The 23013-nt window shown below is 47.0% G+C and overlaps 2 protein-coding genes and 1 pseudogene across 4 annotated transcripts; 1 reads left to right on the top strand and 2 right to left on the bottom strand.

Annotated features, from left to right (window-relative positions):
* Window positions 1–13905: 13905 nt before the first annotated feature.
* LOC136469642 (protein Brevis radix-like 2) lies at window positions 13906–15472 on the bottom strand (annotated as a pseudogene).
* On the top strand, window positions 15359–18102 carry LOC136477079 (mediator of RNA polymerase II transcription subunit 15a-like). 2 transcript variants are annotated; one of them, XM_066475097.1, is made up of 5 exons: window positions 15359–15588; window positions 15666–15777; window positions 16133–16211; window positions 17626–17736; window positions 17851–18102. In XM_066475097.1, exons 1-5 carry the CDS (start codon window positions 15521–15523, stop codon window positions 17940–17942), a joined length of 462 nt encoding a protein of 153 aa, XP_066331194.1. In that variant the 5' UTR covers window positions 15359–15520; the 3' UTR covers window positions 17943–18102. The 2 variants fall into 2 exon arrangements, with proteins under 2 accessions (XP_066331194.1, XP_066331193.1); XM_066475096.1 differs by having other exon boundaries at window positions 17623–17736.
* Window positions 18103–18799: 697 nt separating this feature from the next.
* LOC136473097 (uncharacterized) lies at window positions 18800–22515 on the bottom strand. 2 transcript variants are annotated; one of them, XM_066470791.1, is made up of 10 exons: window positions 22154–22515; window positions 21790–22039; window positions 21539–21697; window positions 21236–21283; window positions 21069–21128; window positions 20824–20916; window positions 20585–20728; window positions 20092–20199; window positions 19313–19364; window positions 18800–19235 (listed from the first exon to the last, which is right to left on the bottom strand). In XM_066470791.1, exons 2-10 carry the CDS (start codon window positions 21892–21894, stop codon window positions 19198–19200), a joined length of 807 nt encoding a protein of 268 aa, XP_066326888.1. In that variant the 5' UTR covers window positions 21895–22039; window positions 22154–22515; the 3' UTR covers window positions 18800–19197. The 2 variants fall into 2 exon arrangements, with proteins under 2 accessions (XP_066326888.1, XP_066326887.1); XM_066470790.1 differs by lacking the exon at window positions 22154–22515 and having other exon boundaries at window positions 21790–22147.
* Window positions 22516–23013: the final 498 nt, after the last annotated feature.

Raw genomic sequence — 23013 nt, 5'->3', positions numbered from 1 at the left:
TTCAACCTAGAGAATACCCCACCGCCTGAGGAGAACCTTCATCCACCACCACCACCAAACCTGGCAGAAGTGATGGCACAACAGACCCAACTTCTTACAGCTCTGGTTAACGGAGCAAATCATCACCAGGGAGGTCAGCAGAATGACTTCCAAAGGAAGTTGGAAGGATTCATGAAGCTAAGGCCACCTACCTATGATGGCACTGACCCTGACCCACTTGTAGCCGATGACTGGCTCAAGGAGATGGAGAAGAAGCTTGACCTCACTACTTTCACCGACGATGAGTGTGTTGGAGCAGCCGCACACCAGCTCACAGGTGCAGCACGCACCTGGTGGGACAGTTTTAGTGATTCCCATGAGGACCCTGCCAACATCTCGTGGGATGAGTTCGCTGAAGCATTCACTGAGTATCACATTCCCAAGGGTATCATGGAGGCCAAAGCTGAGGAGTTCCGCAACATCAAGATGGGAAAGGACAGGGTGACTGAGTACACTACTCGTTTTACCAATCTTCTTCGCTATGCACCTTCCTATGTTGTGAACTCTGAGAAGGAGAAGCTATACTATTACCGCAAGGGACTTAACCCACACATCAAGCTGAAGTTTGGCGGTATTGAGAGTAACACGTTGCGTGCTCTGGTGGATCACTGCATCTAGATCGAGAAAGATTGTGCTGAAGCTAGAGAAGAGTATAGGGAGAGGAAGCATAAGCCTGAGGAGTCCTTCCATGGACGTGATCGCAAGAGGTTCCACAGAGATGCACCATCCAGGGAATGCTCTCGCCACAACAGGGATGACAACCCTAGATTGAGTAGGGGTAGTGGAGGCTACACCACCAAATACTCCCACCCTACTCAGGATCGTTACACCCAGGACCGTTATGCTCAGGACCGTTTCAACTATCCCCGCTCAGCGAATGAACGCCTAGCATAGAACCGCTTCGCACCAAGCACTAGAAACTAGAAGGCACCCACACCAACCCCTATAGGCGGTACGCCTTTCACCTGCTTCGCTTATGGCCAACCAGGTCACAAAGCCGCTGAGTGCCCATAGAACTCAGCTGCTTAGGAGTCTCAGTTCAAGGGATCTGCTACTTGTGGACGTCTCAACCATCTGGACGCCGAGGAAGCATAGGTTGCCCCTAACGTTGTGTACGGTATGTTTTTAGTTAACGGAAATACTACATCAGTTCTATTTGACTCTGGAGCAACTTGTTCTTACATATCATCCAAGTTTGCATGAGAGCATGACCTGCCTATAACCCCACGTGGAAAGCCTATCACCACTAGCTCACCTTAAGGAGACTAAAATGCACCCACATCTGTAAGGGAGTGAGTCTTACCATTGAGGGTCTTATCTTTAAAGCCAACCTAACCCTGTTACCTTCCACAAACCTAGATGTCATCTTAGGTATGGATTGGTTAACCATTCACCGAGGTATTATATCATGTTCACCTAGATACGTCCAAGTGACCCACCCATCTGGCCAAGTTATTAGGTGTGAACCCCAGTCCAGAAAGTCCACCTCTATCCTATGTGCCGTTAAAGCGAGTTCAGAATCACAAAAAGAGGAGAAGACAGTTCATGATGTGCCTATGGTCAGAGACTATCCTGATGTATTCCCTGAAGAATTATCGGGTATGCCACCAGACCATGATGTAGAGTTCATCATTGATCTTTTGCTGGGAATAGGACCCATTGCCAAGAGACCCTATCGCATGTTAGTTGATGAACTAGCCGAGCTTAAGAAATGGCTTGATGAGCTCGTCTCGAAGGGATATATCAGACCCAGTGCTTCACCATAGGGATCCCCTGTTCTGTTTGTTAAGAAGAAGGATGGCTCAATGAGAATGTGCATTGATTACTGGAACTTGAATGTAGTCACCATCAAGAACAAGTACCCCTTGCCAAGGATTGATGATTTGCTTGATCAGCTTTGAGGTGCCAAGTATTTCTCCAAGATTGATCTTAGATCTGGCTATCATCAGATGAAGATTCGAGAGAGTGACATCTCGAAGACAGCTTTTGTGACTAGGTATGGGCAGTTTGAGTTAACTGTGGTGTCCTTTGGACTCATGAATGCTCCCGCATACTTCAAGAACATGATGAATAAGGTTTTCATGAATGAACTGGATAAGTTCATGGTAGTATTCATTGATGACATCCTTGTCTATTCACACACCGCTGAAGAACACGAACATCATCTGAGAACTGTGCTTGAGAAACTAGCCCAACATCAGCTCTACACAAAGTTCAACAAATGCGAATTTTGGCTATAGGAAGTTGCCTTCTTGGGCCATGTACTATCAGCTGAAGGTGTCGCAGTTGACCCGGCCAAGATTGAAGCTGTGAAAGAGTGGGATCAACCCCATAATGTGATAGAAATTAGAAGTTTCTTGGGATTGGCTGGATATTATCGCCGATTCATTGAGAACTTCTCTAAGATAGCCCGTCCAATGACCAACCTTCTAAAGAAGACTAAGGAGTTTGAATGGACACCCGAGTGCGAACAAAGCTTCTAGGAATTAAAATAGAGACTTACCACAACTCCTGTGCTAGCATTGCCTGATATCAGTAAAGATTTCATGGTCTATTGTGATGCATCCCGTCAAGGACTTGGTTGTGTATTGATGCAAGAAGGAAGAGTGATAGCATATGCGTCTCGACAGTTGAAAGAACACGAGAACCATTACCCTACTCATGATCTTGAGTTAGCGGCAGTTGTGCATGCCTTGAAGATCTAGAGACACTACTTGATAGGCAACAAGTGTGACATCTACACCGATCACAAGAGCTTGAAGTACTTTTTCACTCAAGAAGATTTGAATATGAGGCAACGCCAATGGCTAGAGTTGATCAAGGACTATGACCTAGAAATTCACTATCATCTGGGAAAAGCTAATGTAGTCGCAGATGCTCTCAGTCGCAAGAGTTACTGTCACACCTTGATCACTGAATCCGTACCACCTGACCTCAAGGAAGAGATTGATGATTTCCAACTAGAGATACTACCGCATGGCTTGTTGAATGAGCTCTGCATACAGTATGATCTCACAGATCGCATTCGTCATGCTCAGAAAAGTTGTGAAGAGATCGAATATCTCTATGGTCTGATGAAACTAGGCTACAAGACCAACCACCAAGAAGATGAATAAGGAACCATCTGGTTCAAGGATAGAATTTGTGTCCCTTCCAATCCAGCACTACGAGAGGAAATTCTGTCTGAAGCACATAATTCTAAGTACTGTATTCACCCTGGAAATTCAAAGATGTATCAAGACTTGAAGAAACACTTTTGGTGGAAAGGCATGAAGACAGACATTGCAGGACATGTGGCATGATGTGACACCTATAATAGAGTCAAGGCTGAACATCAAAAGCCTGCAGGTTTGCTAAAGCCTCTTGACGTTCCCGAGTGGAAGTGGGAGAGTATATCCATGGATTTCATAGTTGGATTGCCCCAATCATAGAAAGGCAATGATTCCATCTGGGTGATTGTTGATCGTTTGACCAAGATTGCTCACTTCATACCAGTTAAGACCAAGACTGATGCCAAAAAATTAGCAGATCTATATGTTGAGCATATTCTCAGACTGCATGGAGCTCCCTCTAGTATTGTATCTGATCGTGGTCCTTAGTTTGTGTCCCGATTCTTGGAAGCCCTGCACAAGTCCATTAGAACCAAACTCGATTTTAGTACCGCTTATCACCCATAGATAGATGGACAGACAGAACGAGTAAATTAGATCTTAGAAGACATGCTTCACGCTAGTGTACTGAATTATGGCTCTGATTGGGAGAAATGCCTACCCTATGCAGAGTTCTCTTACAACAACAGCTACCAAGCCAGTATCAAGATGTCGCCATTTGAAGCTCTGTATGGCAGACCTTGTATGACACCTTTGATGTGGTCCCAACTAGGAGAAAGATCGTTCTTTGACTCCGCTAAGATTCAAGATGCAGAAGAAGGAGTTGTGCAAGTAAAGGAGAATTTGAGAATTGCTCAAAGTCGATACAAGAGCTATGCTGACAAAAGGAGAAGAGAACTTGAGTTCAATGTGAGAGATTTCGTCTATCTCAAGGTATCCCCGCTATGTGGAACTGTCAGATTCCATGTGAAAGGAAAGCTTGCCCCTATATTTGTTGGCCCATACAAGATTTGCAAGAGGATTGGAAAGCTCGCCTACAAACTTGAGCTACCCAAGAAATTGATGAGTGTACATTCCGTATTCCATGTCTCACAGCTACGCAAGTGTTTGAGAGTGCCCGATGAAGTAGTTCCAACTGATACACTTGACATTCAAGATACACTTGAGTATAAAGAACATCCTATTAGAATTCTAGGCAGAGATACCAAAGAGACCCGAAGCAAGACTATTCCTATGTGCAAGATCCAATGGAGCAATCACACAGAGAGAGAAGCAACATGGGAGAAAGAGTCTGACCTCCGGCTACACTATCCTTATCTCTTCAAAAAGTACGTTACGCTTTAATTTCGGGGACGAGATTCTATTAAGGGGGTAGGACTATAACAACCTAAAAATCCACACACTAAAAATCACAACTACAAAATTTTTTTTCAAAATCCCATGTGATGATGAGTGACATTTGTAGGAGCTAACCCTAGGTGTTGCATTAGTTGTAACCCAACTAGACAATCTCATGAGCACAGCATGTCATTGTTAATTATGTTTATTAAAAATCCTAACAAATAAAATGTTGCATATATTGTTTAACTCAAATTGTGATTTGGATCTCCACTTGCTTTATGTAATGCTTAACAACTCCTTTAAAATTATAAACCATAAAGTAAATATTAATCAGACCAAAGAATAAAAGCTTAAGGTGAAAACTATTTATATTTTCGTATAACAAAAACTACAACTATTTTAGTTACACAATGTAGCTAAATAAATCAAACCCTAACCAATTGGCAACAAAAAAAAGAAAGGAAATGGAAGAGGAAAATAGAAAGGCCATCTGGCCTAGCTTGTGGCCTGTCCATCTCCTTGGCCTAGCTCACCAATAGCCATACCAGCCCAAGCAACCGAGTTGGCCTAGCTCGCCCTCAGACCCCACGCATTCCCAACTGCTGGCCCAGCTCGCCCTCCTGGCCTCGCTGGCCTGCTAGCGCTCATGGCCCACGTAGCCAGCCCACATGCCACGCCGTCGTCTCTCCCTGCACTGGCTGACGGGTGGGGCACCCTCATCATCCCCCTTGAAAGCTCTAGTTTGGTTTTGGTGAGTTGATGAAACCCTAAGTGCTAACCTAGTTTATCAAGTGATCATGAGATAGGTAGCACACTTCAAGTAGAGAAGCTTATGAAGATCATAGCATGACAATGGTGATGGCATGGCGATGATCAAGGGCTTAAACTTGAAAAGAAGAAAGAGAAAAATAAAAAGCTCAAGGCAAAGGTATAAACCAAAGGAGCTATTTTGTTTTTGTGATCAAGACACTTAGAGAGTGTGATCACATTTAGGTTTGATAGCCGTACTATTAAGAGGGGTGAAACTTGTATCGGAATATAGTTATCAAAGTGACACTAGATGCTCTAACTCATTGCATGTGCATTTAGGATCTAGTGGAATGCTAACACCCTTGATAATATTTGTGAAAATATGCTAACACATGTGCACAAGGTGATACACTTGGTGGTTGGCACATTGGAGCAAGGGTGAAGAAGTTAGAAGTGAAAATAGAGGAGATGCCAGCATCGGTCAAGTGACCGGACGCTGGATCCAAAAGCACCAGACGCTGACTGCCTATGTCCGGTCGCGTTGACTGGCGGTACATAGGCTAGGGTTTACCACCAGACGTTGGGACATGTCCGGTCGAGGTGGACCGGACACGTTCGGTCGAGGAAAACTGGTTTTTGACCCTTACTGTACTTGACTGGACGCTGAGGCTCCAGCATCTGGTCAGTTTTGCCGGAGCGTCTGGTTAGCTTTATAGTCGTTGAAAACTGACGAACAGCGTTTGAAGCTAGTGACACGTGGCATCCATTAGTGGACCGAATGCTGAGTCCAGGGTCCGGTCAGTTGGACTGGAGCATCTAGTCATAGCGTAGTGTGCCCAGTGAAGGGGTACAATGGCTCTATTTCGTGGGGGCTTCTATTTAAGCCCCATGGCCGGCTGTGGCTCATATCTTTGGCCATTTTCATTGACATAGCAACCTTGTGAGCCTAGCCAAAGTCCTCCCACTCATCTCCATCATTGATTCATCATCATAGTGAGATTGGGAGTGATCCAAGTGCATTGCTTGAGTGTTTGCATCTAGAGGCACTTGGTGTTTGTGTTTCACTGTGGATTTCGCTTGTTACTCTTGGTGGTTGCCGCCACCTAGATGGCTTGGAGCAGCGAGGATCATCGAGCGGAGGTGGTGATTGTCTCCGGCTCCGATCGTGGTGATTGTGAGGGGTTCTTAACCTTTCCCCGGTGGAGCGCCAAAAGGTACTCTAGTGAATTGCTCGTGGCTTGTGTGATCCTCATCTTGTGTTGGTTGTGTGGCACCCTATTGAGGGTTTGGCGTGTGAAGCCAATTAGCGCGTGAACCTCCAAGTGAGTGAATCGCCACAACGAGGAGTAGCTTGCCAGCAAGCAAGTGAACCTCGGTAAAAATCATTGTATTCATCCTTTGATTCCGAGGTGATTGGTCTTCATTATTATCCATCCTTGTGATTGATTGGTTCACTCCTCTACACGGTGATATAACTATCTTGATCACTCTCTTCACATTATCGCAAACTAGTTGACAAGCTCTTTAGTGTAACTAATTGTGAGAGCTTGCTTGCTTGGTTGGTGTGGCTCTTTAATTAGCCTTTGAGAGCACACTAACATAGGGTAGTGTCATACCTCTTGTGTGAATCGACACTATCTAAACTAGAATTGTGGTAGGTGGCTTGCATTTTGAGTAGGCTAGCAAAACACTTGCTTCGCCTCATAATTGTCTAACTATTTTATTAAGTATTGTTGTAGAAATTTTTATTAGGCTATTCACCCCCCCCCTCTAGCCATTAGGACCTTTCACCCCTCCTTGGTCCCCCCTCTGCTTTTGGAAAACAGAGTACCGGTATCGTAGGGAAAAGAAAAATCCAATGCCGCCTCTATCCCTATCCGCCATCCGTGCTCTCACAACCAACCTCGAAAGCCCGTTGGATGGGTGCACGTAGGCACCGGCTACCCGATAGGGTCACACACGATGCATGACCGCTGCCATGCGCTCCTACCATGGCCATGGCCGAGCCATGACTTTGTCGCCCCCTGTCCCCTGCCTTGCTGACCAAGGAACACGAAAACGGTTTCGCCATCGCGCCCACGATCGCATCGCAGCCCAGAACCCTAGCCTAGCCTCGCTAGAGGCCCTTCGATCGCCCCTCGATCTCCATCCGCCATTCATCGAGCTCCATGGCCGAGCTTCGACTATAAAAGCCCTGGCCCTGGGTGCCCTAGAGCTCTCCCATCGCCCCGCCACCACTTTGTGGCTGTCCACTACGCACCCGAGCCAATAGAGAAGAGGGATAGAGGAAGAAGAAGGAGCGCCCAACATCGCCGGTGTCACCAAAGCGGAGGACGTCGCCCCAATCAACCACGTCGATGTTGCTGCTCAGCATGGCACGGCCTCGTCTTGACACGGCCATGACCCGCCGCTACATCGCCTAGCCTCGCTGAGCACTGTGTGATGAGCACCTTGCTGAGACCTCTCCCTAGCCAACCGGCACGAGCTCACCGCCATTTGAGACCCTGCCGATGCCTCTGTGCACTCGGCCAGCCACCATCAGAGGCCACCGGGGTAGCACTAGAGCACCGATGTGCCCGCAATAGCCTCGTGAAGCTCACACGCACCACCGAGTCACCTCTCCGAGGCCATAGCCACCTCACCAACGCTGCCATCATGCCCATAAGACCGCCGCCATGGCCGGCACACTACGGGACCCCACACGCCACGTTAACCCCACCAACGAGGATGTCGAGGCTCGGCGGAGCTTTCACCCACATCAATCGTGCACCAGCGTCGCTGGCGAGGCTCACCGGGCACTCGCCGCCGGCGTGTAAGCCGTCGTGGGAAAGCAGAGGAAAGGGGGTGAGATGGGCAGCGTAGCCCTGCGCTTGGTCCACCGTGAACCAGACGAAAGAGACAGTAGCGTGGACATGGTCCACCACAGACTATGTCTGTGGTCCATGGGTCGTGACTACGCCGTCCACCATGGACCGCGAGCCATGGACTCAAGCCTAACCCGAAACCTAGAAGGCGACATGGCACTCTGTGATGAGGCCACGTGGCGGGCTGAGCCTAGCCCATACCCAGGCCCAACCGGCCTAGTTCGGACTCGGCCCATGTTAACCGTTGACCGGTCAATGTTGACGGTTGACCTGGCCCCACATGTTAGTGTCACAGAGACACAGGACCCACATGTCGGTAAGTGACGTCATGACGACGTCACGCGGGTCCCACCTATCAGTAACAACACAGCCAAGGTGATGTCATGCTGACGTCACGATGACGTCAGCTGCTGACATCAGCAGCACTAGCCCCACACATCAGTGACCCTGATCTGTTGACCATTGACTCACCCGTTGACTTGACGTTGACTTTGACCGGACCCACATGTCAGTGACCCAAGAGCCCCTGGTCCCACCTGTCGGAACTGATGATGTTGATGACGTCATGATGACATCAGCAGGACCCCACTTATTAGCTCAGAGCTGAGCTAATGACGTCATGCTAATGTCATGCTAAGGTCAGCATGCCACGTGGACCAGTCACAACGTGACACGTGTCAGCCCAGGATTAATTCGGCCTTTTCTATTTTCAGAAATGATTTAAACTTCAAAAATTCATAACTAATTCATATGACCTCAGAAAAATATGAAACCAAGACCAAAATTCATCTAAAATCGAGCTCTACGCTATGAACCCATGTTTGAGTGCATTTGGCTCTTTTGAATTTCTATTGCTTCTTTGTGCTGTTCTATAGACATCGCTAATGCGACTGTAATGCGATCATTTGCAGACTCGGAGGAGAATCAGACGGACGAGGATCATGAGTACCGTGAGGAGTACGGAGACGACTACACTGAAGGTGCCACATCCCACCCAATCTCATAGCACCTATTACGCATGGCTAATATAGAACTGCTATTGCTTTACTTACTGTTATAATCATACAATGATAGGACTTGCATGGTAGTATGCTTACTTGATGGCCTTTACCTTGATGCAACCTTACCCCTGCATACCCTGCTGTTAGGCTAGACACACGCTTACTGCTATATATATCATTACTTACACTTCTACTACGCTTATACTACATCAATGCGTGGTGGAAACTGGTGTTATCTGGACTATGGGGAGAGTGTTGCGTGTGTGACTTGGGTGTGTGGAGGGTGAGGGTTGTGTCGACCAAGTTGGAGTATATGATGAGCCTAGGGCAAGTCTTGCCATGGGGTGCTACCTAGGCACCCCTAGAATGGATACCTGTGGTGGGTAAATGGTATATAAGGTGGTCCTGGGTGTGAACCTGTGATGGGAGGAGCCTAGGATGGAGGTGCTATGGTGGCACGGTAAATGGAAAACCTGATGAAGACATTCTAGCTTGGTCATCCCTAAGGACTTACTAGTACTCAGATTCACCGGGAAGCCTTACGTACCACTCACCCTATATGGTGCGGGACGGCCGGACTACTTGGTAGGATATTGCCACTACTGCTAGGTTGATAGCGGATAGTGTAAGGAGGTATGGGGCATGGAGGATTCCCCACACCCTTCCGAGACTTCATGGAGACCTTGTGGACCCGGCTCATGACTCACAGTTTCAGCCACCCCAGACTGGACTTGGGGTGTACCAGGGCTAAATGGTAGAGTGGCATTATCCTAGGCTAGCAAGCAGCCAAAATCAGCCTAGTTGACGATGGTCAGCGAAGAAGGCAGATCTTGTGGTTATGTAGAACCTCTGCAGAGTGTATGGTTGATCAATCGATACATGTGCTGACTTGTTGGCTATGGACCTTTCCTGGGTTTCGCTTAAACTAGATAATGAGATGAGTCCTTCTCTTCTTCCCCCATGAGAGAGAGTGTCGGTCGTAGCCAGGGGCTACGAGCCTTGAGACAGTACCGAGAGGGAGTTGGCCTATCGACTAAGCGATGGTATTATGGTGATGTGGTGATGACATGGAGATGGTGGTATATTGATCCCAGGATCAAAACCTAGCTCTGGGCGGGAATGGGGTGGAATGTGTGTGTGGGAATGGTGTTAAAACTTGACTATACATTAATAAACCTGATATGCTAATACCTAGGAAACCCCAGCCTTATAGGTTCCTTTTGATTATATCCAACTTGCATCCAATTTTCACAAAGCAATGCTCATAGGGTGGGAGTGGCCAGTACAAATCGTACTGATAAATTTTGGCACACAGGTTCTACTGAGGAGTATAGCTCCGAGGAGTTTGACGGTTGAGGGGTTTGTGCCTACGCTCGAGTTGGCGATCTTATCTTCAAGCTGTTCTGAATGAATGCTACTTTTGATTCTGCCAAATGCGGCGATGTAATAAATTATGTAATTCCACACTATTTGTACTCTGATATTATCGTTGTATGGATGTGGTATTCGACTGGAATTTGGGTAATATGATCTACAATAGTCTTATTACACTTCGACTCTGTGGATTTCCCTTCATGGAAATCAGGGGTGCTTCAGCGCCCCTCCGACGGGCATCGGAACAAGTGCCTTCTCATGAAGGCGAAGCACGTCGAGCTGGTCAGCAATGAAGTCCTGGCTTCCAAAGAGGAAGGTCTAGGATAGCTCAAAGATGGGTGGAACCCACATCCCAACATGTGGGAGTGCGAGAAACTCCAGCGAGTCGAAGCGAGTCATATTGCTTGAGCCCGCCATGGTGAAGATGGCGGAAAGATGGGCCATCCGATGACCAAAAGCATGAACGTATGGCGTCTTCCCCCTAGACGGCACCAACTATCGGTGCGAAAAGTGACCAACTAGTAAATATTTGTCGTTTTGCCATACGTTGTGATCGGATGTGACCTAGCACTCAATGACATAGGGTTTATACTAGTTCAGGCAACGTGCCCTACGTCCAATTTGAGTCAGCCGGTGACTTTATTCCTGAGCCTAGGTGCTCGAAGTTTGTTGTGGGGTTATAAACGAGAGGGAGAAAGATGGGGGTATCAGAGGTCTGGTCGGACTCTAGGCCAAAGGGTCGAGAGTGATAGGAACTCCGACATGTGCTAAGTGTTCCAGCATGTGCTCTGTGTAGCTTTAGAGTGTCTAAAGCTAGCAGAGGGTGAATCGATCGTTGGTTGTTCGAATCATCCAAGAGTCATGTGAGTTAATCATCCTCACTTTGGAGAGAGCGCATCCCCTTTTATAGATGAAGGGGGTGGCTTTACAAGAGAGAGAGAGTGTGTGTGTGTGAGTAAGAGAGTGTGTGTGCTACCTAGTCTTGTTTCCCACGCCATCGGGTACAAGGTGGTTTGTAGGCGTCCACAACACTGTTGAGGCCTAGACGCATGTGGGAGTTTTTACCATGTTCACCATGTATGGCAAAAGACGGCGCCCACAACACTCTTTGATGCCCAGAGGCATGTGGGGGGTTTTATCGTGTTTGCTTGGTATGGAAATTGATGGCATCCACAACACTATAGGGCAAACGTCGGCGCCCACAACACTGCTTGAGTTCTAACAGGGATGCCTGAAAGGTTGCAAGGCACCCTTCTGACATGCCCTATCGGTACTGTTCTGTAGCTGTACAGGGTATGGTCCTTAGTATTGCGGTTGACTTGAGCACCCTGCCTTACTTGCTCTGCCTATTTCCTAGGTCTTCACCAAACGGGCGTCCCCGGTCGGTTGGTCCCAGTTGGCTCCGACTACGCCAGTCGGAGAAGAGCTGTAAGCAGAGGTCCGATGCATCCCCGGTCGAAGACGTGGGTCAGAATCGAAAGCGAGGCCTTCCGGTCGGAGAGGCGGGCCTGAGTCAAAAGCAAGCATCGTTCCTCCTTGGTCAGGCCTTCCGGTTGGAGAGACGAGCCAGAGTCGGAAGCGAGGCCTTCCAGTCGAAGAGGCAGGCGGAGTCGGAGGCGAGCGTTGTTCCTCCTTGGCCAGGCCTTTCGGTCGGAGAGGCGGGCTGGAGTCGGAAGCAAGTGTCATTCCTTCTTGGCCAGGCCTTTCAGCTGGAGAATGGGTCGCCCTTCTGGCCTATCGTGTAGGCATTTTGGGCTGGCCGAGGAGTTGCGTATCGTTCACAACGTCGTCTGTTGGGCCGAGCTTTTGCTAGGAAGTAGGTCCATGATGGACCCCAGTTTTATGAACCCGACAAGAACACTGGAGAATGGTAAAGAAAGCTTTGCATTATGTGCAAGACACAAAAGGCCTCATGCTAACGTACAGAAAATCTAATTCCCTTTATATAGAGGGGTATTCAAATTCAGATTTCACAGGAGACGTAGATGATAGAAAGTCCACATCAGGCTATGTATTTACTATCGCAGGAGAAGCTATATCGTGGAAAAGCTCCAAGCAAACCGTCACTGCATCATCCACGATGTATGCCGAGTTTGTAGCATGTTATAAGGCCACAGGGCAGGTGAACTGGCTAAAGAATGTTATGCTCGGGTTAAAAGTGGCCGACGACATTCATAGACCACTCAAGTTATACTACGATAATGAGCCAGCAGTATGTTATGCTCACAACAATAAGTCAAGTGATGCTACCAAACACATTGACATAAAGTTTCATATTGTGAAAGACAAAGTCCGGGACCAATCTATTAGTCTCGAGCATATAAATACAAAGAAAATGCTTGTAGATCCGCTTACTAAAGGCTTACCGCCCAATGTGTTCATAGAACACTTAGCCGGCATGGGCTTACGAGAAAGCCTATGATTCCTGGACAATAAGGGGTCTAGCTGAGAATCTATTTTAAAACAGAGAGGTATATTGTAGCTATAAATCCAATGATACTAACTGTTGTGACGAGGCACGCTCTATGCGCTAATCTGTGATGGAATGGGACAAGAGATAAGTGTTTTAAGTTTAAGACAAAAGGTGAGATCAAAGGGGAGAATGTTAGGTTGATCTATACCAAGTCAGTCCAACGGCCGACTCGGGTCTTGATCCCGCACCCTGATTGGGGGCGCCCAGCCGCACATATGGCTGGTGGGCCCCCGTCGCGCAATGCTATATAAAGAAGGTGGGGGCCAGGGCTCGCGGCACAAGGTTCACCGACGCCGCCACAACCCCACCTACAACCCTAATCTGCTATAGAGAGGGTGTGTTGTGAGCGACGGGAAGCTTCACCGTTGCCCCTGCACCAACCCTGACGTCCACACCGTCGCCGGACGCCACTGCCACCCTTCACCGACACTTGTGCCACCATCACCATCACCATGGCTTCCTCCTCTGCCAAGCCCACCGATGGTCGGTAACACCTCCCCTCTTCTCATCCTTTCTTCTCTCTTTCTCCGGTACATGTTCTAGGTTGCTTTATTCCAAATACAAGTAAAATCACCTGCTAGATCTACTCTAGTGATCCTAAGAGTCTAACACAAAACTCTCACGAAGAGAGATGAAAGTGAGTTCCTATATTGAGAAATTGTGGGACTAGCAATTAATTAATTAATTTATACGTAGGTATTAGCAGTTTATACTGAACAGTGGGACCGCAGTCGCAGTGGAAGGGCAAGCTCGACTCAACAGCTGCGTCGTCGATGGTCTACACGTAGAGAGAGGTCCACTGCGGCAATCCAACGCCAATGGGACTTTGACATTTCACCCATCATCAAAAATGGGTTTCGCAGTTTTACCATCCCTCAAAGTGATTTCGTAATTTTGCCATTATAAAATGGACGTAACCTGCTGGAATACACTTTGGGTAGTTTGTGGACGCCTCCTTCCCTTTCTACCCCTGGCTGCTGTTACTTTCATCGACGGCGCAGTACCTGTGGCGTTCGGGCAGGGGGAGGTGGACCACGCCGTGGCGGCGGCGCTGTCGACGATGCCGATGCTGCAGCAGCAGCAGCCCACGGCGGCCGAGCACCCGCACCACCCGCGCAAGGCCACCAAGGTCAACACCAGCTGGGACTCGTGCATCACGGAGCAGGGCTCCCCCGTGGACTCCTCCTCGCCGACCATCCTCTCCTTCAGCGGTCATGCCGCTGCCGTGGCTGCGTTCGCCAAGGCGGAGCCGATGCACCCTACAGTACTCTAGCTAGCTTGCTCCGACGTCACAGGTACTGCGCGTGTATTCGGTCTCTGTTCTACTCCCACCACACCTTGGCCCTATCCTCGCCGAACCTCTCCCGGCTGCAGCAACAAGAACGCGAGATCACATCCCATTAGCATAACAAGATTTCCAGCATGATTAGATGTCCGACGATGAATCTTGCATCCGGAGAATGAATAGCTAGTGTGGCCAATGACTTGCCTGAAGCCGGGCTCGTCCTGCTCCACCCACTCCGTGGCCTCCAGGTCGCTCGCGTTGCTCACAGACACGGACGCCTCGTCCAGGGACGACGTGGTAGCGCACGACGGGTCCAGGTGCGGAGCAGCCGGCGGCGCCGCGCGCGGAGTTGAGCAGGTTGAAGTGGTGCGCCCACACGTGGTCCGACGGGTCCGGCATGGCACTAGACCACTGGTTGCACGCGGCTCGGGCCGTGGAAGCCGCCGCCGCTGCCGCCATGGCCCTGCACGAAGTGGCGCGGACGATCGGCTGCTCCCTGCCCACCGCTGCCGTCGGCGGCAGGATCATCGGGCTCTCCCTCATCGAGCCGGCGCGGGAGTATAACGACGAGTCTCTCTGCATGCCAACAGTTTCAGTTGGTGTGGCCTGATCCACGACGACAGCACAAAAACGTACGCTAGACCGGCGGTCGAGACGGCGAGTCGGCGACGGACCTGAGTGGCATCGTCGATGGAGGACATCGGCGTCGAGATGCCCTGCTGCCGGCTGAATGTCTGCACGTTGTAGAGCTCCACCACGCGGTCGTAGTTCTCCCCCCACCACCGCTGCGCCTCCCACTTGTTGAACATGTCGCGGCTGCACATGTTCGATGCTCCGTTAGCTGATCACGCATTTGATCAAGCAATTGCACGCAAAACTGTTCGTGCATGATAGGCACCTGAAGCGGATTCGCTTTAGGTCGTTGCCGGCGCCTTCAAACTACCCCTTCAAACAGCAACCAGGGGTAGAAATGGAAAAAGACGTCTTCAAACTACCTAAAGTATATTCCAGCGGGTTGTATCTGTTTTATAATGGTAAAATTATAAAATTACATTTGAGGAATGATAAAACTGCGAAACCCCGTTTGTGACGACGGGTGAAATGCAAAGTCCGAACGCCAACGCAGCGCGCACGACTCAGAGGGCAGGACAGTGGTCAGGAGTCGTCGGGAGGTGCTGCCCGCAGTTGCCTTGCTGTTTCCTCTTCCTCGTCTCGCCTAGCACGAACAGATCCATCCAATACTCCAATCCAAGCACGCCGATCCAACCACGAAGCACGAAGCCATGGACGCCGGCGATGACTGGCGCGCCCAGCTCCAGCCCGCGGCGCGCGGCAGGATCGTGAACAAGATGTACGCCCACTCCCCTTTCTTCATGCCTCCTTCCTCGCCACCCTGACACTTTAATCAGACGCATGTCTTGCATTCAGAGTACTGACTCTGAGGAAGCATCTGCCGGTATCAGTGCCAGAGGGGCTGGTTGAGCTTCAAAGAATTGCCGTGCGATTTGAAGACAAGGTGTATGCCGCAGCCACTAGCCAGGTACCTTAACCTAACTCTGCTTCTACTTTCCGCTCAGCGCTCAGCACTGAGTGGGTAGGTGGGTGCGTCAATCATAGTTTCTACATTCTCGCACAAAAAAAAGGAAAAAAATGCAAACCTAGAATAAAAAACATGGAAAACAGCCATCTATGAACAATCTGCTACCAGGATTTTAGGTCAATTTTTACATGCCTGTAGCATTTCCTTTTCTCATCATGTTAGCATAAGTCGATAATATGCATGCTTACTGTGCTAATCACACTAGGGCATGCAGGAGGAAAATATTGACCCTGCACTTAAAAAAAACTTATCAATGTGAAACTACAACTCCAATCCTTGTTTTTGTATCATTCAGAGTGATTACTTACGGAAGATTTCTCTCAAATTGCTGTCAATGGAGAGTTACGCAAATACACAACAGAACCCTGGTCCAGGTACCATACACAATAAATCCAATATTACACTTTGTGCTATCTATATATTTATTTTTATTTTTTACTATAAAAATAGACCGAAGGGCGGGCCTGGTGCAAGCGGTAGAGTCTTACCGTCTGTGACCGGAAGGTCCCGGGTTCGAGTCGCGGTCTCCTCGCATTGCACAGGCGAGGGTAAGGCTTGCCACTAACACCCATCCCCAGACCCCGCACAGAGCTTCCCCAGACCCCGCACAGAGCAGGAGCTCTCTGCACTGGGTACGCCCTTTATAAAAAAAATAGACTATGAGTAAGATATTTGGGCCACTAGGGGAACGCGAGGGATGCATTTTTCTTTAAAATTTACATGTTATCTAGGTTGTTCCCACCTTTCATAATCTGAGCATCTAACTTCCTTCGATTTTAAAATGGGCTTGTGGGGGCAGTTTTTTCCTAATCCTAAGAATGATGCCGTGAAATGGCAGTGTTCAGCCCATTCGCTTGGTTGAGGCAATGGGTACCATTCTCAGCCCTGGATGAGACATTGTCTTTTCACAGCTGCCGTCCAAAATTTTCCTCAACACAAGCCTTTGTTCAACTTGAAGCCCTAAATTCCAAATTAATCGATGTGTGAAATTTACAAACGAAATGCCTGTGCATGAAATTCAAGTCATGGTCTGTAGCAAACTAGATCAACTTAGGAGGAATCATAGGTATCCAGATTCTCCTTGATGATGACTCTAGATTAGGTGGGTTAGGTGTGCCTCCATATCATCAATGAACTTTAATAGGCTCAGTTCCTATGTCCAAGTCATGATCTCATAGGTTTTCTGGAATCTGGATTGGGTGGACACTGAACTGATGAGAAAACATGAGGTTGCTGTGAATGTCCAGTAGAATGACAATTTTATGGACTCTGTGAACAGGTCACATCCGGCAGGGGTAAGTGATCGCCCTGATTCCACTGTCGAAGGGGCACTGGGTACAGGTTGGCTCCAGAGGCGGACCTAGAATTGCAAAGCATTGATGTCACTACCATTGGTGTCATGTCTATGTCAATCGTTGCCTCTTATGTGTACAATAACTTACCGTTGATTTTATATAAGCCATTGCTGTCAGATGACAACAATACTAACACTCTGAATTCGCCCACATCCCTAACGTCCTGCTCAGGATTCTAAGTAACTTCCTTGCATGCTTAATTATGAAACTCTAGTACTCTGTGTGCCTAATTAAGAAAAATCTTTTAAGTTGTTTGTATCTAAATCTTTACCCTTTATTCATTGTCACTGTATCTCTATAGGGATTAATTTGCTGTTGCTAATTTCACAGACTCACAATTAAATGTTATTTGATGGTGTGTAAAGTGATGCACATGAACTGTAAATGGTTATACAAAGCAATAAATTTTCATGGTGGATAATGGTGCCAGCAGGTAGTAGCAGCAAAGGGAAGAAGCAAAAGAAGTTGAGATGCCATTTCTGCAAAAAAGGTGGCCATTTTAAGAAGGATTGCTTGAAGAGAAAAATATGGTTTGAAAAAAAAGGTGTATACAATATTTTTCTGCATGCTTGGAAGTTAGAATCTACTCATTATAGGTCCTAGTAATACCTACTCGTTAGATTCTAGTGCTATTACTCATGTGTCAAATGTTATGCAGGAGTTGCTTATGATCCAACCCATAAGCGGACTAAAGCACATGATAATAAAAATGAAGGCACTGTATTGAAGGGATCAGGACTCACAGAGTAATCCATGTATATGTCTGTATGTCTGTGATTTGTACTTAAAGAGTGTATGTATGTTTTTCGAATGTAGCAGAAATCTTGTGTTTATGAGAAAGTTGGATGTACTAAGTTTTAAGGTTATGCATGTAGACGAGAGAATACATATACATATTATTGTGGTCCCAGTACTTTAATTGATCAGTAATGCCATTTCAACCTTCATGATGTTTTTTTCTAAAGCCATGCTGAACAAGTTACGAAAATAAGTGCGATGCACACAATGATATGCTTTCTTTTGGCACAAGAGATTAGGTAATAACATAACAAAATGAAGATTTTGTTGGCCGGCATATATGTGGATTCACATTAAGGGCAAATAAGACCTCACGAATATCGAAGCAACCATCTGCAAGGAGTTAATACAAGGTTCACATAAACTGTTACGATTGAACACACAAAACCATTTTTGTCCATTTGATGTTCCTTTTTATTGGGGTGGTGAAAATATTATTTTTTCTTTATTGATGACTTCTCATGTTATTGTCTTACTTAGCCAAGGACATCTAAGGATTACCTGTAGCAAGTGAAAAGATAGGTTGATAGAAAGTTTTTGTTTCTTCAAACATACTCCCTCCACCCCCACACAGCAAAGAATGTCATTCTCACTTTCCGAGAAGTCAAATATTTTTAACTTTGATCGATTACATATAAAAGAATATTTATATTTATAATGCATAATTAGTATTATTAAATAAATCATAGAATATATTTTTATAATAATTTTCTTTAGTGATACAAATGTTGCTAATATTTTTTCTATAAAGCTAGTCGAATTTGAGAAAGTTTGACCAGTACACATATCATAACATTATTCTTTTTGGGACGAAGGGAGTACACACTTTGAATTAATTTATACTTTAGCCTCACCTACACAAACCAAGTAACCAACATACAGAAAAGAGTAACAAAAGTTTCAGGGTGCATCCCTTCATTCTAGTAGTAATATGTTCCGAATACAAGCATTGTATATCAGCAAACACCGGTCCTGGACAAATCAACTTGTGCACAGTGCACTATCTAGAATTTTGAGACAATTAAATTTCCTAGGAATCTACCCAATATTGCATCTCAGTCTGTTCAATACCCTGTAGATATATCAGACCGACTACCACTTCCACTACAGCTGTTGTTTAGTCTCTTCCTTTTCTGTCAATGGGAACTGAACAAACGTGACGTAGATTCAGTCCCAGCACAAACCACACTTGAGCACAACAAAACTGCTAGCATGAAAAGTTCGACTGCTCTTGAACTTCACCAACTGTAGAGACAAATAAATCAGGTCTAATACAATTAGCATAGAAGCCAGTAATTCACAAGGTTACACAGCAAGCGTACCAGGAAGTTCTACTGCAAAGTTAGCTTGAGCATCAGCAGCCGAGTTATATTCCTGCGAAACAAACGAGGCAGCATGAGTGTCAGGGGTATCATGGTTTAGCTACTGACATTTTTCCCTCTTATTTTTTTGATAGAGGGACTTTCCGACCAACATTGAATCCAGTTAAAAGGGACTCTTGCAGAAAGTTATGTTTTACTGAAGGGCCTTTCAGATGGTCTTATCAATCCATAGAGAATTAGATATGCCAATCTAAATGTTTATCAAATAAAAAAATCGATACGTATTAGACAGATAGAGGAAATTGCTCCAATAAATATGTTAATTAGCAGTTGAGTACTTGACTCTGAGGCAACCTGAAGCAATCATGAACTGGCCATGTAGCGATCTTGTGTCACTTTTCACTACTTCAACCGCAAGAAAAAAAATAGTGCTATGCTAATGCGCACGAAATAGTTGTTATGCAACACCCATACAGTGCCCGAATGGATTTTATTTTCAAGCACGAGAGTTGTGTATCGTTATATTATGATAGGAGTCTAAGAAGACTCATACAAGTAATTCCAGGTTATGCCACCTTTTTTGAGGGGCAGTTTCTGCCATGTGGTATCTTTTGAGAATTGATTGTATGTGATGTCAACATAAAACCTTGCATGGCCAGCATAATGGTGCCAGTAGAATATGATATGGCGCAGCACATGAACATGGCAAACTGCAAAGCTGGCTGGTCTAAGAGAAAATTGAACAAGGTCAGAAAACAGAGGAAAGAAGTGACACCTACCCTCAAAACATGCCTGATTTGAAATAAATGAAATGTTCCCTTTAGCTCCTTAACTTTCTTGCACAAGCCAGCCATATTCTCATGCTTAGCACGCCAGAGATCTTGGACCTGCTCCAGAAAGCACAATGTGTTACTTTTGTCAAGAAAAAAATTAACATCACTACAATTTCCAGCTGCTCGAGACTCTCACCTGAAAGCTCTACAAACTAGGTTTCACAACATTTTTATGAAAAAACAGGTTTTTACGAGATTATGTATGCAGAGATTTTGAGATAAAGTCTTTATTTCAATGTGAACTGATTTGAACAAGGGCTCTTTGAACGAAATGATAACAAGAACGAAGATAATTGTATGGCAAAATCACATTCGAGGTGTTATTACCTTAGTGGAATTTGAAGTCAGAATGAATTGCACAGTGCTAAATCTCTATTGATAGTTCACAGTGGAACAAAGAACATATAAGCTACAAAATAACAAAGCTATCACCACTGACCTGGTTACAGACAAGCTTAGAATCGCCTTGAGCACGAATATACTTGAACCCTTTCTTGGCCGCATATGTCAGCCCTAGGATCAATGCACGATATTCAGCAGCGTTGTTGGTTGCAATACCCAGACCCTCACGTAGTTGAGCAATCTTCAGTAAATAAAGATCATAACACGGTAACAAGCTAGGTATGATAATTCAATATAAATAGAACACATCAGTTTAGCTACCAGTTGGCTACATACCACAGAACCATCTATCCTCCTTATTATTGCTCCAGCACCAGCTTTCCCTGGATTTCCTTTAGAGGCACCATCAAATTCAAGAATACAAGAGAGCTGCAAAAAAGGTCAAAACTGCTGATGAGCACAGGTTCATGTATCATCACAGCAAAGATAAGTTGAAAATATACATGTTAGTAACAAACCACAACTACAGAAACGAGCCAATAAACAATGCATAGAGTGCGGGTTGCATTATTCATACTCACATGACTATCAGGTAATTCCTGCTCATCAACTTTGGGATGCTTCTTTGATGGTCTGGTTTCCTTGAGAAAATGATTTTTTGGTGCGAGTAAATGAGATATATATAGAGGTCACTTTTGAATGGAAATGGATCACCTATTCACAGTGACAAAGAAAAAATGCTACTCACAATCTCGTGTGACCTTTTCAATGTAGAGGATGCACCTCCATCAGGTTGCTGAAACCACAAGTAGCACAGTGAACATCTCATGAGATGTTACGCCAAAAGTCAGGTAGTATAAAACTGAATACCATGTACAGAAATGACCAGCAATCAGATCCAGCTAGTACATAAGATGCAACCCTAATTACATAAAAGCAAGCAAACGGTTGCTGCCTTGGTGGACGCTAACATTGTAGAATCTCCTCACAAAGCGTGGCTCTGAAGCAGCTGGAATTTACAATTACAAGCCCAGAGCATTGTTTACGTTACCTGGAAAGGGCAGGGAACTAGATCGTCGAACAATTCATCTCGTGCATCTGCTGCGTCAATGGCGTAGAGAGCGTTCCTTAACCCCCGCGCCGCGAGGTATTCCTCGGTGTCTTTACGCAGAGAGTAACCTTTGAAGACAGTGACAGAAGGGTCACGAACCTAGCAGCAGCAGCAGCAGCAGCGGTAGGGGCATGGTCAGCGACAGCAAGCCAGCAACGGAAGGAAAGTCACGGAAGGCAGAAGGCAGATACCGAATTGCCGACTTGAGCTTGGCATTCGCTGAGGGTCTTGTAGATGCCGATGACGTCCCCCTTGCGGACGACGTAGAAGGGTTCGCCGGCGGGAGCCGAGTCCATTGGCGTCTTTGCAGCGGATCTCTTGGTGGAGCGCCGGGAGGAGGAGGAGGAGGCGAAGAAGTGCGTGGGCGGCTGTGGGAGTGGCGGCGGCGGCACGAGAGGCCTGAGAGCCCAGAAGAGGGGGTAGTGCCTCCTCCACGCCGCTCTGGAAATCAGCAACCCACAGTGGAAAGAAGAGCAACTCCGAATCACCATTAGAGAGGCGGAGGAGAAGCACAGAAGACACAGAACGGTGGCTGGGACCGGAGGTGGGGCTTACCAACCGCCGCCGCGCAGGAGCACACGTAGCCGCCGCGCAGGAGCACACCTACGGGCAGACGGAGATGGCGACGAAGATAGGGTAGGCCGGGCAGACTACTGGGATGGATTCTCTTCGAAGCCCACTAAGTGATGGGCCTTTTCTGTAAGAGAATGAATATCCAAAGCACATGACGTCTAGCGTGTTAGCTTTGACTTCGAGCTTTCTTTTTCATTTTTCCTTCTTGCCTTTCTTTGTCGCTCCTTGGCCTCCGGCACGGCACTTCTCGCTACAATTGCTCCTCTCTTATCAGAGAGGGGCGGGAGGAGGTACTCCCTCCTTCGTCGATCAGCAGATCGATCGAAGTCAGCAATCAGATCCGAGAAAGAGCAAGAGAGGCGGCCGAGTCCAAAGCCATGGACGACGCCGCCAACTGGCGCCCCACGCTGGGGGACGGCCCTGCCGCCATCGCTGACGCCGGTGGCGTCGACCCTAACGCGGCTGCCCCCGCCGGAGGCGACTGGCGCACCCAGCTTCAGCCCGAGGAGCGCAACAGGATAGTCAATATGATGTACGTCATCTCCATCTTCCTTCCCTTCCCCCCCTGTGACGGGAATTGTCAAGCAATTCGATTCTTTTCCTCGAGCCGTGGCGGCTCCTTGTCGCTGCTTTTACGATTCGATCCGTGGACACTTGCTTCCTCTCTACTTATTTGTATACAGACACTGTCATGATTCCAGGGTAGGGTTTGCTAATCCATCCGTGCACTCGTTTGTTTCCCCACAGATCGCCCACTCATTTGTCCGTGACATATGGCTCCATATAGTCGCATTGATGGCACCCAATCCATCATTCTTTATAAGACTATGCATCTTTAAACC

The sequence above is a fragment of the Miscanthus floridulus genome, chromosome 8, assembly GCF_019320115.1.
Source record: "Miscanthus floridulus cultivar M001 chromosome 8, ASM1932011v1, whole genome shotgun sequence".
Taxonomy (NCBI): Eukaryota; Viridiplantae; Streptophyta; class Magnoliopsida; order Poales; family Poaceae; genus Miscanthus; species Miscanthus floridulus.
This window is presented reverse-complemented; position numbering and strand designations above follow the sequence as displayed.

Excerpts from the sequence above, each read along its gene's own strand:
- LOC136473097 (XM_066470790.1), bottom strand. The coding sequence starts at position 22,089 with ATGGTGATTCGGAGTTGCTCTTCTTTCCACTGTGGGTTGCTGATTTCC. Across the intron at positions 20,729-20,823 it reads GGAGGATAGATGGTTCTGTG|ATTGCTCAACTACGTGAGGG; the intron begins GTATGTAGCCAA and ends TATTTACTGAAG. Across the intron at positions 20,200-20,584 it reads CTAAGCTTGTCTGTAACCAG|GTCCAAGATCTCTGGCGTGC; the intron begins GTCAGTGGTGAT and ends TTTCTGGAGCAG.
- LOC136477079 (XM_066475096.1), top strand. The coding sequence starts at position 15,521 with ATGGACGCCGGCGATGACTGGCGCGCCCAGCTCCAGCCCGCGGCGCGC. Across the intron at positions 15,589-15,665 it reads GGCAGGATCGTGAACAAGAT|AGTACTGACTCTGAGGAAGC; the intron begins GTACGCCCACTC and ends TCTTGCATTCAG. Across the intron at positions 15,778-16,132 it reads ATGCCGCAGCCACTAGCCAG|AGTGATTACTTACGGAAGAT; the intron begins GTACCTTAACCT and ends TGTATCATTCAG.